We start from the raw sequence: 15685 nt of genomic DNA on the forward strand, positions 1-15685 counted from the left end.
TACATAGGTGTCCTGTTAGGGCGTCGCCAGGCCTTGTACCACTTCAGCCCACTGTTCTTCCTCTCTGAGTGCCTGCCATTGCCTTGCATTGTTTCCTTGCAAATATTTATAGACAAGTCTTCACTCTTGGTTCTCCCCCTCCTGCTTGTGCTTTCCCGAGACCCTTTAGACTCACAGTACAAGGTTAGACCTCAGTGGGTTGGACCCACTGAGCTGTCATCCTACTTTCTGGAAGTCTTTCCCCCATATCCTTCCTGTGGTCCAGAGCCCAGAATAGCACATGCCGGTCTCATCCCCCAGCTTCACACTGGATTCCCTCTGCTCAGGATTTCTTTCCCAGAATAGCCACTCCATAACAGGATGGCACAATCAGCCTGGCTCCAAGGCAACACTCAGGACAACCGGAAAGAGCCTTCTCCTCACAGCCTGCCCCCCTGGGGCACCCCACCTGGATGCTGCGCACCTGCCGTGCCACAAGCAGGTGGGGAGGGGCACTACCACTGCCAGTTTCCCAAGGAAGCTGCCAGACTAGAGGAGACAGCCGCACAGCACCTGAAACTGGAAAACTCAGGTCACTTCTTTCAGATCAAAAGTAACAGGAAATGGTTTTTTGAAGAATATGAACTCTGAGGGGAAAAATGGTTTGCGAACTTGAAACTTGCAGAGATAAGAGGGAGAGTGAGAATTAGCTGGTTCTGGGTGGAGGCTGTGGTCAGCCCAGGGCTGCCCAGTGTGAATGGGTGCAACTGGTCAGGTGCTTGCAGACACCATCTCAGCAAATTCTCAGACACCTGTTGCAAAAATCACTTTTAGCTCCTTTTTAATGTTAGGGCAACCGGTGAACAAAGACACTGACTAATCTCCCAGGCACACTGGCTCCCAGGGCTTCACCTCTGGCCTCCAGAGCAGGCGGCTGGAAGGCACATGTAAAGGGTTCTGTTTTGTATGGGGTGCAGGTCTCATGGCCTGATAGCAAGGCAACCAGGAAGCCAGCCAAGCCGCCCTTGGCCCCCTGGCCTTCTCTGTCCTCCTCAGCTTCCAGGGATCCATGTTTCCTGGTGCCTGTCTTTGCATTTCACTGTTGGCTGTATTCATTGAAAAGGTCATTGCTGGGACTATTCACAACAGCCAAAACATGGAAACAGTCTAAATGCACCCAAACAGATGAGTCGATCAAGAAGATATGGTACCCATACAAGACAGAATACCACTCCGGGCCAAAGAAGATAAACTCATGCTGTTTGTGGCAACATGGATGGAACTGGAAGGGGTCATGCTAAGTAAATCAGTAAGTCAGAAGGAGAGAGAAATACTGGATGGTGTCTCTAATATGTGGACTATAAAGTAACTACAAGTCAGGTAAAGACAAGCTTACAAACTAACCCTTGTAAGCTGCCAGAGGGTACGAACAAAGAAGGAAGGAAGCACAGTGGCCTGTGGTGGTGGACTATGGGTAACTGGTGGTGGGTACATCACAGTGGCAACACTTGATGGGGTGTCCACATAGTACTTCAGAACTCAAGAAGGGAGGTGCTTAGAGTAGAGGGATGAAGCACAGTGATGGCATTTCTGGGGTGCAAGTTTTGTAGCGTGGGTGCGAAGCCTCCCAGCTCTGCAGGACGGCACCTTGCGTGTATAGGGACGTGATGGCAGGGCTGCCACGCCGCCTCACCTGAGGACAGGAGCTTGTGTGTGCGCAGGAAGCTGATGGCCAGACGCATGATGGAGGCTTTGTCCAGGTGGGAGCTCACGCTGTGAGGCAGGGGCAGCTCGTGGGCCAGCTCATAGAAGACCTCCGTCTCCTTGCTCCGCCGGCACCTGGCAGCATCTCGGGACTTCTCCTTTCTCCTCTCCGAGCTGCTCCTAGAGGGAGAGAGAAGGGGTCAGTTACTAAAAGGTCACTGATGTCCTAGCACAACCCTGACCAAGACCTCCGAGGGTTCCCTGCCCAAGGTACAAGTCCATCTCTCCCACTAGACATGATCTGGGGACTCTGGTTTGGGGCCGGCACGGGCTGCTTCCTATGGTCAGTTCGGCTCTCGCATGTGATATGTCTTCTCAGCTTCTGCCCCCTCTTGTAGTTCCTTGGTGTTTGGAACAGCAAGTGGATTTAAGCAAAGGCATGCTGATTAAACTAGGCAACTGGCCATACTTGGACCCCATCCTGGGTGATGTGGGGGAGGGGTGAATGCCGAAGATGGGGAGTGGAGAATTAGAGAGCTGCGGCCCACGGCCAGATGACTGTGTCACAGCCTGGAGAACAAGGCAACAAGTGACTTCAAGTTTCTCTTTTTGGACAAAATGCACTCAGGAAAAATTAAGCCCTCTCCTGGGCCTTAGGTACCGTTTCACTTCAGAGAGTGATTTCCACAATACAAATTGAAAATGCCACTATAGCCCAAGAAGAACGGCCAGCAAGACCTTCATCAGTCTGGTGTTCCAAGCAATGTACCGGCTGAGTGTAGGAAGGAGTGAGCACAAATCTGGGATTTTTCCCCTGCGAATCCTGCCAGCACAGACAGAAGGAAGCTACACACAGCAAGTCTGCCTTGTGCCGGCAGTCAGAAGGGACCTGAGGTCTCCTTGTCAAACTCATGTTAAGTTACAAGCCTGGATGGACACTAATGTCTCCATTTGCAAGCTTTGGACACATTATTTATGCTGGCTAGCTTCTGTGCTGTCTTCTCTCATCTGTAAATGGTAACAGTACTTACCCTAAAGAGTTACTGTGCACACTTACTATGATCATTTACCCAAAATCTTTAGTGCCAGGCCAATCCCAAGTGCCAGTGATCTTTGGTAGCTAGTAGTAGTGACAACACAGTGCTACAGAAAAAGACACTCCGAGCACAAAGGTTAGAGAGCATTACAATATACTCCTCATTTTCACAGAAATGTGCGTATTATTTCTCACATACTGTATAGGAAACAGTCTAGAAATACAGACAAACATGTGTCACGGCTATCAGACACAACGCTCGCCATATTCCAGGCAGTGTGTAAAGCACTATTGCATGAGGGTCTTTGATACCCACAACTATCCTTGGAGCAGGCATTGTTCTCATTGTCCCTAGCCTACACAAAGGCTAAGTAGCTCAGCTGATCCACAGTGGGTAAATGGAAAGGGGGCTTGGCCCTGGGCAGGTGGGCCCCAGAATTCAGGCTCTTGGTCATTAGCAACTGTCCTCTCCATGCTCAAAAATGTTAGCAGTTTCAAGTCAGTAAGGCTACAGGGAATTTTCTTTAGTTTCTATAAATAACACGTATTGTTTATTTAATAAACCTGTTTATTTTTTATTTTTGAAAGTGTCCAGTGCATTTCCTGGCTCTCAAGGCCTCCTCCAACTAGTGCCAGCTCACTCTCTATCCTACCTTCAGGATATGCTTAAACCAGTGACCACTTCTCCCTCGGTTTGGCTTTGCAACCTGTTATCCAGACAGAAAAATCAGTATTTGGGGAATCATGGAATGTCAACATGTCTTTCAAACCCCTCAAGATTTGGGGTAGAGGGCAGTGTTTTGACTTTACAACTTGCTTCACTTTAAAAAACAGAACATCCAACTCCCTGGAAAGATTAGCTATCAGATATTCTGAGTCCAGGCTTCTGCAATAGCTGTGGATGGTGAGAAAGAATGTTCAGGGACTCTGAGATGGGGTGAAGTTGCTTTCTCATTCTATTTCCCTTTTATGATTCCTTCCTCCATCACGTGACTTCCAGCCTCAGAACTGTCATCCCGGCTTCCCACCATTGTCACTTTCCCCGAACCTGATTTTTTGCTTTTGTACAGACACTTGGCAGCACTTTCTATAATGTATTTTTATTCTAACCTTTGGTGGTGGACCAAATGCCACTGTTCAAGGTTTGCAAGCACCCTGGCACAGGAAAGGAGGCTGGGGAGGGGGCAGGGCACTACAACTGCATTCACGTCTGCCTGTGATGAGGACCAGACGGGACGGCTGATTCCATCTGGCACCAACCGCTGTGCTTCCCAGCAAAGCACCATCAACAACTGACCCAGGCATCACGGGCATCTAGAGAAGCCACCCTGGGGTGGCAGGGATCCCCAGCACAGGCTCTAGCAAGGACGCCAACGTCTGCATGCACCATTTCCCTTTATCTTTGCCCCATTATTAAAGTGGAAGAGCAGGCAAGGTGGGGAGGAGAATGGGGAGAGGCAGCTGGGAGCTGGCGCTCTCTCTGGTGATAGCACTGAAGATCTGGCCTCTGCTGTAGCCCCCCAACCACACCAATAAAGCCTCCTTTTGTAGTTGGCACTGAGAACCTCATATCCACGACCGCATTATCATTCTAACAACACAAGTGGGAGGTATCACAAGCACAGTTGACGCAAGTGGAAACTGAACCTCAGGCATGATACGTTACTTGTCCAGGGTCACAAAGCAGATGTCAGCACAAGCCTTTGCGGGGGTGTACAGTAAGAAAGAAAGACACTCAGAAGTCCTGAGGAACATGGGTGCGCCCTTCCCAGTTCCATCCTCGCGTCCTGCATGTGAGCTGGGAAAGGTAGGTACTGCCACTGCCCCACAGATCTGGAAAGCAAGGCCCCGCCAGGTTAAGTTACTAGCTAGGGCAATCCAGTTGTGCAGTGGCAGAATCAGGGCCAGAACTCATTTCTTCCTAGACTTCGCCGTTTAACTATAGCAAGAAACAACAAAGGAAAGCAAAATCTTAACATTTAGGAAGTGAAAGATTAAGAATCTCGCAGCCTCTTGGTTTGAAACTCATGAGCTCCATCTCTGCTTCCCTGCTTTTACGGTTGCATTGCGACTAGCTTACCCTTAATTACATTATCTCACTAACCTTGACACAACCCAGAGAGATCTGTCTAATGTTGATTCTTAGAAGAACAGACCAAAGCTTGTAACACTGACATCATTTAATTAGCAACACTGAAGAACAAGCATAATTAACACTAAGTCAGAAGGTAGGCCTCCCCTAGCACAGCTGATGCATGTCATGGCCAAACTTGCCCCATTTGCCACAGCTTGGGCCCCTTGGCAAAGAGAATGCAGGGCTGGTAGATCTGGGGACGGGTGTTTTCATATATTGGCTGGGAGACTCTCTAGCTCTCTGATTCTGAACAAGAATATACATTCTCTGTACCATGATACTCTCAACTGTAAAATGGGAGAAAGCTCAGGTTTCCGTCAGGATCAAAGGAGACAGTATAAGAGGGTTGAAAGTCCTAGAAAGCTCTCCACAAGTGAAAACTCTCATGGCAGATCATAATGACCCCATTATCTGGCTAATTGAACATGAGTCACACTCAGACTTTGGCCATTACTGCTGTTCTTTGTCACTGAATCAACACTGTCTTAGGCTGGAGGTACTATTTGTTGGTAAGATTGAGCTCGTTCTTTGTGTCCTGTTGCTGAAATCAACTAAACTTCGTTCCTTAAAACATTGAGCTTTATTTCCTCCCCCCCCGGGGGGGGGGTTCTAGAATTAACTACAATAGAACAATTTTTTTTTTCAATGATGATTATGGGAGTGCCATGTTCTGCCATGCTCTGGTTTCCCAGAAGACGACATTTTATCCTAAAATATCCAAATAAGACTCAGAAGTGTGTTCTTACTCCAAATGACTTTTTCTACAGAGGCCCTGTGCCAGCCTTTCCTGGAGGATCTCGTGAAGCCTCAGGGTGGCCCTGCATAATGCGCACGCCACGCAGACCTGACCTTGGGTGACTGTGGCCTCACGGGGCCCCAGAAGTTTTTACTGAGCTCTGTGCTGGCTCTTGTGGGAATGCAGCATGGGCAAGTTGCACAGTCCTAGCTCTCAAGCAGTACAGGTAGAAATCCAGCAGCTGGAAGTGCTTCCCTTAACCACAGAAAGACAGATGGTCCCTGTCATGATTTCCCAACTTTTCCCCGAAGGGGATACACATTCAGTAGAAGTTCTTTGGGTTTAGGTCCTCCCCAGCCTGGCAACATACACTGGACACTCTCGCTCATGCTGGGCAGCAGGGCAAACCACAGTCAGCCACACGGTCAAGGGTAAACAAGCGATAGCCACAGAGGACTGTGTTGCCAGCAGTTTTTGGACGCTGTTTTGTGTTTTCCCATTTCATCATGTCCATACTGCAACCTAACTTAAGTGTGCTGAGCATATTTAAGGTCGGCTGGGCTAAGCCGTGGTGTTCAGCAGGTCAGATGACTTAAAAACGTTTTCAATGAGAGAGAGGGGGAGGGGGCGTTCCAGAAGCACCTTTCACAAGTGTTTTCTCATTTGATTCTCACAATGACCCTGTGAGATAGAAAATGTTATATCTGTTATATCCTCGTTTAATAGATGAAGGTGTGGAGTTTTACAGAGATGAAGTAACTCATGAAAAGAAATCGTCTCCAGCCTACTTCTTCTGGGTGCGAGATCAAAGGTCTTGGGCAGCCAGGAAACCACTGACCACACTTCCAACCGCGCAGTGCTGTGTCAGTGCCTCTGCACCCACTGGCTGCTCACCAACGGCATGGGAAGAGGAGGAGGAGGAGGTTAAAACGATACCATGTGACATAAAATTCAGGGGGAGACTGTCCTTAAGTGAGCACCATTCACCTTTGGAAGGACCTGGAATCTTAGGAGTTAGAAGATTAAAACAAGTGTCTGAGTTCAAATGGGGTGTAGATAGGAAGAAAGGGAATTGGTGCTGTGGCCTCTGGCAGGATGAGCCTCCTTGCTGTAGGGCTGGGGATGTGACTCCCACACAGGGCTCCCATAGAACCTCATAAAGCTGCTACAGGTGGGATGCAAGCACTTTTTGTAATTTTTCAGACATTAAAAAAAAACAAAAACAAATTTATAGTTATTCACCCCAAGCTGGACCTCCAATTCTAAAACATTTCCCTTACTTGTGGACCAGGCAGCCAGTCAAAATGTGGACTGTCCTATAGGGGCAGGAGGTACAGGATACACTCAACCACGAAAAATCTTTGTCTAGAGTGTCATTATCTTACGAATGTCTCCTTAACTTTTGGATTATCATTCCAAACCTGCCTAAGAGATCTGTAATCAGGCCATTATCTGCTCTTGGTCATGATGAGTTGATGTCTGACTTCCAGGCTGCTGTGGGGTTTCTAAAACATCTTCAGCCACACCACAGGGGTTGGTTACTTAGTTCTCGACGGTTCCTGACCTTTAGGGTGACTGGGACTCTCACACTTAATGCCTGTGGCTCATTGAGGTATCAAAACAATATGCTTGTTGCCTTATAAAATTAGGTGGCTTAGAAGTGCAATGGGTTTCAGCAGATCAGGGTGAGAGACTGAAGCTGATAAGATAGCCTGGATCAATCTACAGATTGATGGTGAAAATCTGCCATTTTGTAGAAAGTAGTGAATGGAGGAAATGAAGGTCAAATGCCATTGGAAGAGCTCTGTAAGGTTTCAGGGCCACTGCAGCAGGGATGCTGGCTTTTGGGGTACACTGGCTTCAGGACCTGCTAGGGATGAGTGCCAGCTTCCACATCTGGGGTGACTGCTTCATGCATTGTATTAGAACAGAACCAAAGTGCCTGCTTCTTAATCTTGGATACTTACTGAAGGAGTCTTAAAAAGTTGATGTTGGATCTACCACTACCCCCCAGAGAGTCTGATTTCATAAATCTGGGGTGCAGCCTGAACTTCGGAGCTTAGAGTTTCCTTTCTGAGTTTTATGTGCAACCAGGGCTGGGAACCACTATTGGAAAACAGCTTTGAAATAAAAAAAAAAAGGGCTGTTTTGTTCTGTTTTGTTGGTGGAAGAGAAAGGAAACTGGTGTTTGAGCACCGGGGCTAGGTGAATTTCATAAGCGATCTCCTGTGATCCTCACTTAAATTATGTAGCAGTATAGGTCCAGTTTCTGCAGATCAGTGGTTCGCAGCTTGGGCCACTGCACAATAGCCTGGAGGGCTCATTCAACCACATCTTGTGAGCCTGTGATCACATGTCTTTGACAGACAGAAGCCCAGATCTACCTGTCAGACTTGACCACATCCCACTCTACCACGCACTGAGTCCATTTCACTATGGCCCACAAGTCTGGGGTGACCAGCAAAACGAAGTTGTTTTTATCTAGAACTTCATGTGACTGTCTGTCATGCTGCCAGGTGCTGAGCCTGGCAGAAAGGGGGAGATGGAAATAATGAGAAAGGCATTTAAACACATCAAAGGCTGGCACCCCTCAGACTGACCACCCTGGGAGACAGCATAAACTTTCTTCTAAAGCTGAATGGCCATTGGTCTAAGTATTTTGGAAATTTTTTTATAATTAATTTCAGAGCCACACAAGGACATCATGCAGAATACACCATAGAAAACACTTTATTTTAACCCACAAACAATATTATCCTGTTTATCCACCCGCTTTAGTCACCAGACTTGGCTGTGGATGAATCTTGATTGTTTGAAAGAATATGCCCTCCAAGATAAGGGCTTGCCATAACTAAAGATATTCAAAAGAATGGCTTTTGGCTCTCAAGGCAATTCTCAAAGAGTGGCAGGAGGGCAGAGCCCTGGTGGAAACTTCCAGGTTCCGCTGACTTCTGCCTGAGGCTGTGGTGTTTTGTAGGGGAAACAAGTATTTAAGGGGGAAAAACTTTCAACATTGGATTAGTAAAAAACAGAAGAGGTGAAATTAACAAATCCTGGGTTGATCAGACAGGCCTGGGGAGGGGAACGGATCAGGATGCCTGTCTGCAGTGAGACTAGAGCAACTGGGGCGGGCTGACGCTGCAGACTGGTGTAGGAAAAGCCCCCTACAGGGGATATAAAGAAGAGGGGTGGTATGAGGACTGGAGTGGCCAGCCCAGCAGCAGATGCTTTCACTTGCCCTTTCCCTGAAGGAAGGATCCTGCACCTCCAACCTGCCCTGCAGTGCTGAGCCCCTGAACTGCTGTGACCCTGAAGCAGAGGTCCTGGACTGCATTCAGAGCTGACAGCAATGTCTGGGACCCACTTGACAGGGCCCCTTCTAATGGTCCATGTGGCTTGGGGCGCACTGGAGATGCTTATCTGGTGGCTTTCTCTGCTCTAGGCAACAGGACAGAGGAGCAGATCCAATTACTGAGCAGCCCCAGAGGTACAGCCCATCTGGGGCTCCAGATAACCCAGCTCCTTACGTAAACTGAGGACGTGTGCAGTCTCCAGCCAGCTGGGAAAAGCCATGTAGGCACAGGAGGGACAGCGGAGCGCAGTGCCTGGCTGAGCTTCTCCAAGCCCGCGGCTAAGCAGTGCTCTCCATGGCACATATTGGTGACTCACCCCACTGTACATTTGTACCATTTGCGGCGTTTATAAAACACTTTAGAAATCTGGAAGCCTGTAACTCTCCCCTGGTAAAATATTAATAGAAAGAGAAGATAGTATCTTTCCCATTTTAGAGATGAGGAAAACTGAAGTTCAGAAAGGTAATGGAAATGCGTGGAGTTGAGTGAGAGCCTTGCTATGACTGTCCCAGGGCACAGTGACAGGGAGCCCACAGCCAACCAGCACTTGCCCCCCATTGCTGGAAAGACTCCCCCATGCGTGACGCCGTCTTATAACCTGGTCTGTTTCAGCAGGTCATGGCCTTTTAAAACACGCTTTACGGAGTAAGGGGCGTGCATCTGGATGTGCACATGGCCCCACCCTGCCCTGTCCCTGTCTGCTGTTTGCTACCTCTCCCAGACTGCTTCTCTCCCTCACGCTATCTCCAGGCTGAAGCACTGGAAAAGACAACCAGCTGTGGGCCACTGGGTACGCAGGTCTGTCAAGATGGCCTCTCTGGTGGGCCAGCAGGACCTCACCTCCCAAGGTAAAAATAAAGCAAATTTGCAACCACCCTGCCTCTACCCATCAGAGAGGACCCTATGGTATCAGCACCCAAGGGCAGCATGCAGCCTCAGCGGACATGCATCTGACTTGCCTCCCTCACGCTGGCACATGGCCTTCCCTGTGCTCCCACACTGCTGGTGGCGCCATCCGGTCACCCTCCTCCCCAGGGCAGAGGCTCCGTGACCATTTCATAAAGGCCCTTCAAGCTTATGTGTGCCTGTGATTTTCTAACTCTCTGAAGTGCTTTGGAAGTTTCCTACTTAAGAAAAAAAATGAGTAAGATTTTCAGGCATATTCTTGTATAGATCATAATACAAGCCTAAAGCAGAAATGTGAACTTCCATACTTTTATTAATTTGGAAAAAAGAGACTGTCAGTGGCCTGCTGCCGGCCAATCCCACACTGCAGACTGCAGCAGGGCGGAGTTCACCTCACCTGTGGACACCACAGCGGCTCCCCAGCCAGGAAGACCAGCGTGGCGTGCTTGCTGGTTGACAGAGAGCACTCATCTTCTCCCAGCCTTTATTTCATTCTGAGACCTTTGTCACGATTGGTCTGATAGTCTTACTTCACCTACGAGGAAAAGACCCCTAAGGATGTCAGTGACATGCCTGGAGTCACCCAGAGAAGGAGTTACGCTCAGACCTACCACAGAAAGATCCATCAGCAGGTCTCTTGAAGATTTTTAAAGTTTAGCTGAGCTGCGTGTATTGGGAGTTAACTGCTCTAAGGGCCCTTGATCTTGGAAACAGCAAAGGGGACATCCTGATCACCTTCTTGCCCACACCCATAAGTGGGCAAGAAGTTAGGGGTTAGGTCAACCCCTTAACTGACAGCCAGGCCCAATGGGATACTTTGTCTGAGCTTGGAATATCATTAAAAAAAGCTCTTATCTGCAAGCAGAGTTGTAATGCCACAGGTTAAGTGTTTTATGTCTTTGGTGCCATGTCTCTGGTGTGAGAGTATTTCCCCACAGCCAACCTGCTACCAGATCTGAGGTAGGATTTTCCTTAGGGCTTCTAGCCATCAGCAGCCTCTTCCTCGGGATCCCACAATCTTCCAACAGCAAAAGCTGTGGTTTGGCTCAAGCTGTCCCGTGTGTGCAGGATCCTGTTCTACAACATTGCCTTCAGCTAAGAACATGCACGGAGAGTGGCACAGCAGAGCGATAAAGAAAAAGTACCTGAGACAGAAAAGAGATTCCCCGGCATGAAGCAGCTCCTTGATCTGAGCTTACCACCCCGGGGCCTCTAAGACCCACCCTGGTCTTCCCCTTGCCCACGCCTTTCTGAGAGTGCACGCTCCCACTGATGTGGCCTGTCGAAGCAGCGCTCCTCTTCAGGAGCTCCCACAAGCCCGTTTCCCCAGGAAGGCCTCACACATCCATGGCCTGAGAATCCACGGTGGAGCCTGGCCCTGAGAGACCACTGGCTCACTTCTGGAGCTCTTATCTTCCAATGTAGATGGTGTGTTTTCTAAAGAAAGACTCCCCTCATCTGTGTGTTCTCTAAAGAAAGGCTCCCCTCATCTGTTCCTCTAAAGCATAAATAGTACAAAGAGGTACATATTGTAGATATTAGATGCAAACCACTGAAAATGATTTCTGTCCTATGAATTCCTCAGTCGCTCACTGTTCTATGTCTTTCATAGAATCTAATCCATAGAATCTAATTAGAATAAAAGGTTTCCATCTGGATAGAGCCATTGCAGAGGAGGTTGGGGGGAGACAGAGACTCTCTCTCCTAACTCTGAATCAAATCTGGGATCCAAGCTGATGCTATGTGGAGCTACACAGGCCCGGCCACTTCAGGATCTTGTTACCCTGCAGTTTCTGACTCAGTAGGTCTGAGCTGCAATTTCAAGCTACCCGATGAAGCTATTCTACTGGTCTATATCCACATTTTGAGTCAGAAAGAGAGCCAGGCACATCAGAGCTCTGGAGACCAAGGATGTAGTGGAGATGCCAACATCTGGACAGTGGTGTCCCCTGACCTATCCTCATCCAAAGTCTGACAAATCAGGGCTCCTCTACCAAGAAAAAATCCTATCCTTTTTATAGTTCCCCAAGCCCTACATCGATGAAGCTCTCCTCTGCCCCCCATCTTTACCACTTTATCAACCCATTCCACTTTTTTTTTTTTTCTTAAAACTCCATCCTCAGGGTCAGCTGAAGCCCCACCTCCCCGGACACCTCCCTGGCCACCCTCACTCCCTGTCCAAGGTGCTTCCTGCCCACGTTATTCACTAGCTCTCCTTAAAGTCCTCCCTGTCCTGCTGGCTTTCTAAGCAGATGTCCCGCTATTCTAAGTGGACCGAACGCACCCTGGTGCCCTGGGAGTTGGGGGAGGAGGGGACAGACACATCTATGTCTGCACATCCTTCATGGCCCTCTGGCCCAGGGCACGCAATCTGAGGCAGCATTTGCTAACTGACGGTCAGGACAATTCAAGTGTGCCTTACTCCTCGCCTTTGCAGGGAGGGAAGGAAAAGTGATCGCAGCTGCCTTGGCCTCCACCTCCTGGGAGCCACAACTGGACCATCTTAGATTTTATTTCCTTCTCTATGACTTCTCTTCCCTTCATGAAGAGTTAATGTGTTGGGAAGGCTCTGCTCCCCACTTGGAAATCTCCATTTCCTCATGCAGTGTGAACAAGGGACCATCTATGGACAGCGCTGAGCCAGCCTGCTCCGGGAGGGAGCTCCCTCTGAATGGGGCTGTTTTAACACCCGCCAAGTCAAGTCATTAAGATGCGGTCCCTGATGTGCAGGGGCCCCCAGCATCACCTCGATATCTCCTCAAGCCTTGAGGCAGAAAGGATGAATGGCCGGTACAGAGCTAGTAAAAGCCAGCTCTGTCATGAGAGGAGAGCAGACCTCTTTGCTTGCACTCCAGTAGGGGCTGGGGTGCTGCCGAGGGGGCAAAAGTAGGCGTCAGTCTCCCCTTCTCCCCCTTGGCCCCACATTGAAATGAACCCCCTGATTTGCATGGAGTTGCCCAAACAATTGCTCCTCAAAAGTAACCGGGAGTTGGGGAGAGGTAACACTGCTAGAGGAAATGCACACAATGCCAAAAATAACCACCGGGTCAGGAGAGAACAGAGGGCTGCCTCGGGCCAGCACTGGGCATATTCAGGAAGAAGGAGCAGGAGCACCCGGCAGTGCTGCTGGACATCTGAAAAGCCAAGACTGGAATAGACAGTTGTCAGGAAGAAAGAACTCTTCCAAGTACAGAATATGATTTAAAAAAAAAAAAAAAAAAAGATCAGTTCTCTCTTCTTTATCTGAGATACTTTAATTTCAAAGAACAGTCTTGGCTTATTCTTCCAATAAGGAGTGATGCTCGATCACATGCTAGTCGTGAAATGCCTTCAGATCTGCCTTACTAATCCCAATTTGATGCCAGGACTTCTGGTGCCTAGTATTTAAAGTATTTCAAAACAGCAAGAGTAGAGGTAGGGTAAAAAGAAAAGTACAAGATCTCTCACTCTCCTCCCTGATTCTATAAGCTCTCCCCCACTCTTTAAGAGAAAAGGAGAAAGCAAAGAAAAAGGAAAGATGTCAGAAAAGAGAAGGAGGCCGTCGAGAATCTCGGGGCCAGCTTCCTTTCGAGCGCCCGCTTCCCAGCCGGTTCACATGGTCACATGTCCAGAGCTGGGATGGTGTTCACGGCCCCCGCTGCTTGCTCACAATTCTGACCCAGCACACTACAAGGAGAAACGGGATGTCCACACCGATTCTGGAAGCTCTACTCCATTCCTTTGCAGACGAGTCATCAAAAGCTTTGGGGAATGCCAGAAAGTCTTCCCTAGTGACTGCGATGCTCTTAAACGATATTACCAAGCAACTGGGAACTAGGGTTCTATTTTGTACCAACATTTGCTTCTCTTCTGAGTCCATCTTTGTGTGGGGGGACAGAATGACACACAGGACACTATTCCTAACCTCGGGAGCTTGCAGAGAAGTGCAGAGTTAAGTAAGTCCTGAAGGCATTTCTTGGAGAGGAGAAATTCTGCAAGTCTGGAAAAAGTAACTCAGTACTGAGGTGGGATTTGAAGAAGCAGGGTATGGAGAACACTCAGAGGGCAGGAGGACTGAGAGAAACAGCTCCTTGCTGGGAATGAGCAGGGGTCCCAGAGGGCAGGAGACAGGCTGGAGGGCAGGGCAGGGCGCAAGACAGGGTGAGCCAGAGCGAGGCAGATGCCTTTATTTAACAAATACCACTGGGTGGCTGCCGCGCGGTGCCAAGCACAGAGGACAAAGGACCAGTAAGTCATGTCAGAGGATCAGATAACTGTGTACCCCGCCTCATGGCTGGGGTGTAGCAGGCAATACAGGAACCTAGCCTGGACCCCTCTTCTGCTGGGATAGCAAGCTTGAGAACACTCTTCCTTGGCAGTAAAGCCTGGGAAGCCAGGCCCTTTGTTAGGAACTCTAAATATGGCAGGAACCCGCAGGCCACCACAAGCCGGACCCACGGAGAGCTCGGCAAGGCATGCTTGCTGACCAGTAACTATAAATGCTGCCCATGGGACAGAAAGCAAACTTCACCCAGGACACAGACCTCCTCTGACTCCAGCAGCGACTGTTCATTTTCAGAGACGTCTGCCCCGTCGTCTGCTACTCCTTGCGGCTCACCAACCTACCACTGACTGAGGAGAATGTAATTCCAGTCAGACCTCAGGAAGAAGGGTGGACCCGCCCGTTCCCCTGTCTCTCAAGCCGTTTGAGCATGCTGCTCTCTACGGAACCTGGGTCTGGCTGCCTGTGGCACAGCTTCACAACTCTGCCCCAACCTTGCTTCCCAGCACCCTCTGTGCTCCAGCCAGACTGCATTATGCACCGCCAACCTACAGTTCAGCACCCCTCTCTGCCACCCACTTACTTCTTATCCACCTGAAATGTGATTCTTTCCTAACTCCCGGACACTAAGCTTTCAGCCAACATAAGGCCCCACGCTGAGCTCTCCCCACACTGAACACCACACCTTAGCTGCATGGAAGCAACCTCTCCTTATTTCTTAACGATCTTTACTGTCTTCTTATTCCTATAAGATCTATAACAAGAGCAGAAGCAAAATTTCTACAGAACATGGCACTGTGCAACCCCCCTCCACTCCCACAGTAATAGCTTCATCTGGCTTTTCCAGTGCGGTGTGGGCAGCTAGAGTGAAGGGCCCCCCCGCCACAACCCCCCAGCTGGAAGGCTAACTTTGTAGTCACAATGCTTTCATGCTTTCGGGTGGACACTGGGTTAACAAGAGGAGCGAAGGTGGCTGCTTTCATCTCTAGGCTACCTGACATCCAGGGACTCCTCAGGCCTCAGGAAACAGATCCTGTGCCCTACAGATGTTTTCCTACAGTTTCTGCCTGTGTCTGTTTTACAGGGCCTCCATGTGCCCAGGCTTGTCCACTCACACTGACCCCAGTGAGCAAGCCTGGACAGAGACAGCCCCCAGCCCCACTCCTCCCCTCTCCTGCTCAGACACAACAGAGCCCTCTCTGCCAGCACCCCCAATGGCACCAAGCCCTAGCACATGTGAACCTTCTTAGAGTCAGATTTCTGGCAGGGAGGATGCCAGGGCTTGGCCAGGGTTCCACCTCTTCAGTGATGCAACATGGAGGTGAGAAAACTGGCCAAGCCAAAATAAATAAATAAATAAAGCTGCTAAACAAAAATCCTAAGCAGCAAAACAGAAGTAAACGAAAGTCCCAGTGATAACCCTGAAAGTCAGCCAGTATGCCCCAAGAGCAATGCTCTCTATTAGCCAGAGTTCGGTGGCTAAAAGTCCAGTCCCCAGAAACCTCAATCCCCATCCCTAAAGCATACATCAACCAGACCAGGAAGGGGTTAATACAATCCAGCTGCTCCTTTATCT

At 49.2% G+C, this 15685-nt stretch overlaps 1 protein-coding gene across 2 annotated transcripts in view; it reads right to left on the bottom strand.

Moving 5' to 3' along the window:
- The window catches only part of EPAS1 (endothelial PAS domain protein 1), a 77947-nt gene that overhangs the window by 34850 nt on the left and 27412 nt on the right, over window positions 1–15685 (bottom strand). For both annotated transcript variants that reach the window (XM_012727505.1, XM_004686233.2), the window contains exon 2: window positions 1673–1863. In XM_012727505.1, the coding sequence (XP_012582959.1) occupies window positions 1673–1863 (191 nt within the window). The remainder of the gene's footprint in view (window positions 1–1672; window positions 1864–15685) is intronic.

This window comes from Condylura cristata, unplaced genomic scaffold (genome assembly GCF_000260355.1).
Source record: "Condylura cristata isolate star-nosed mole 26May11 unplaced genomic scaffold, ConCri1.0 scaffold00020, whole genome shotgun sequence".
NCBI classification, from domain to species: domain Eukaryota; kingdom Metazoa; phylum Chordata; class Mammalia; order Eulipotyphla; family Talpidae; genus Condylura; species Condylura cristata.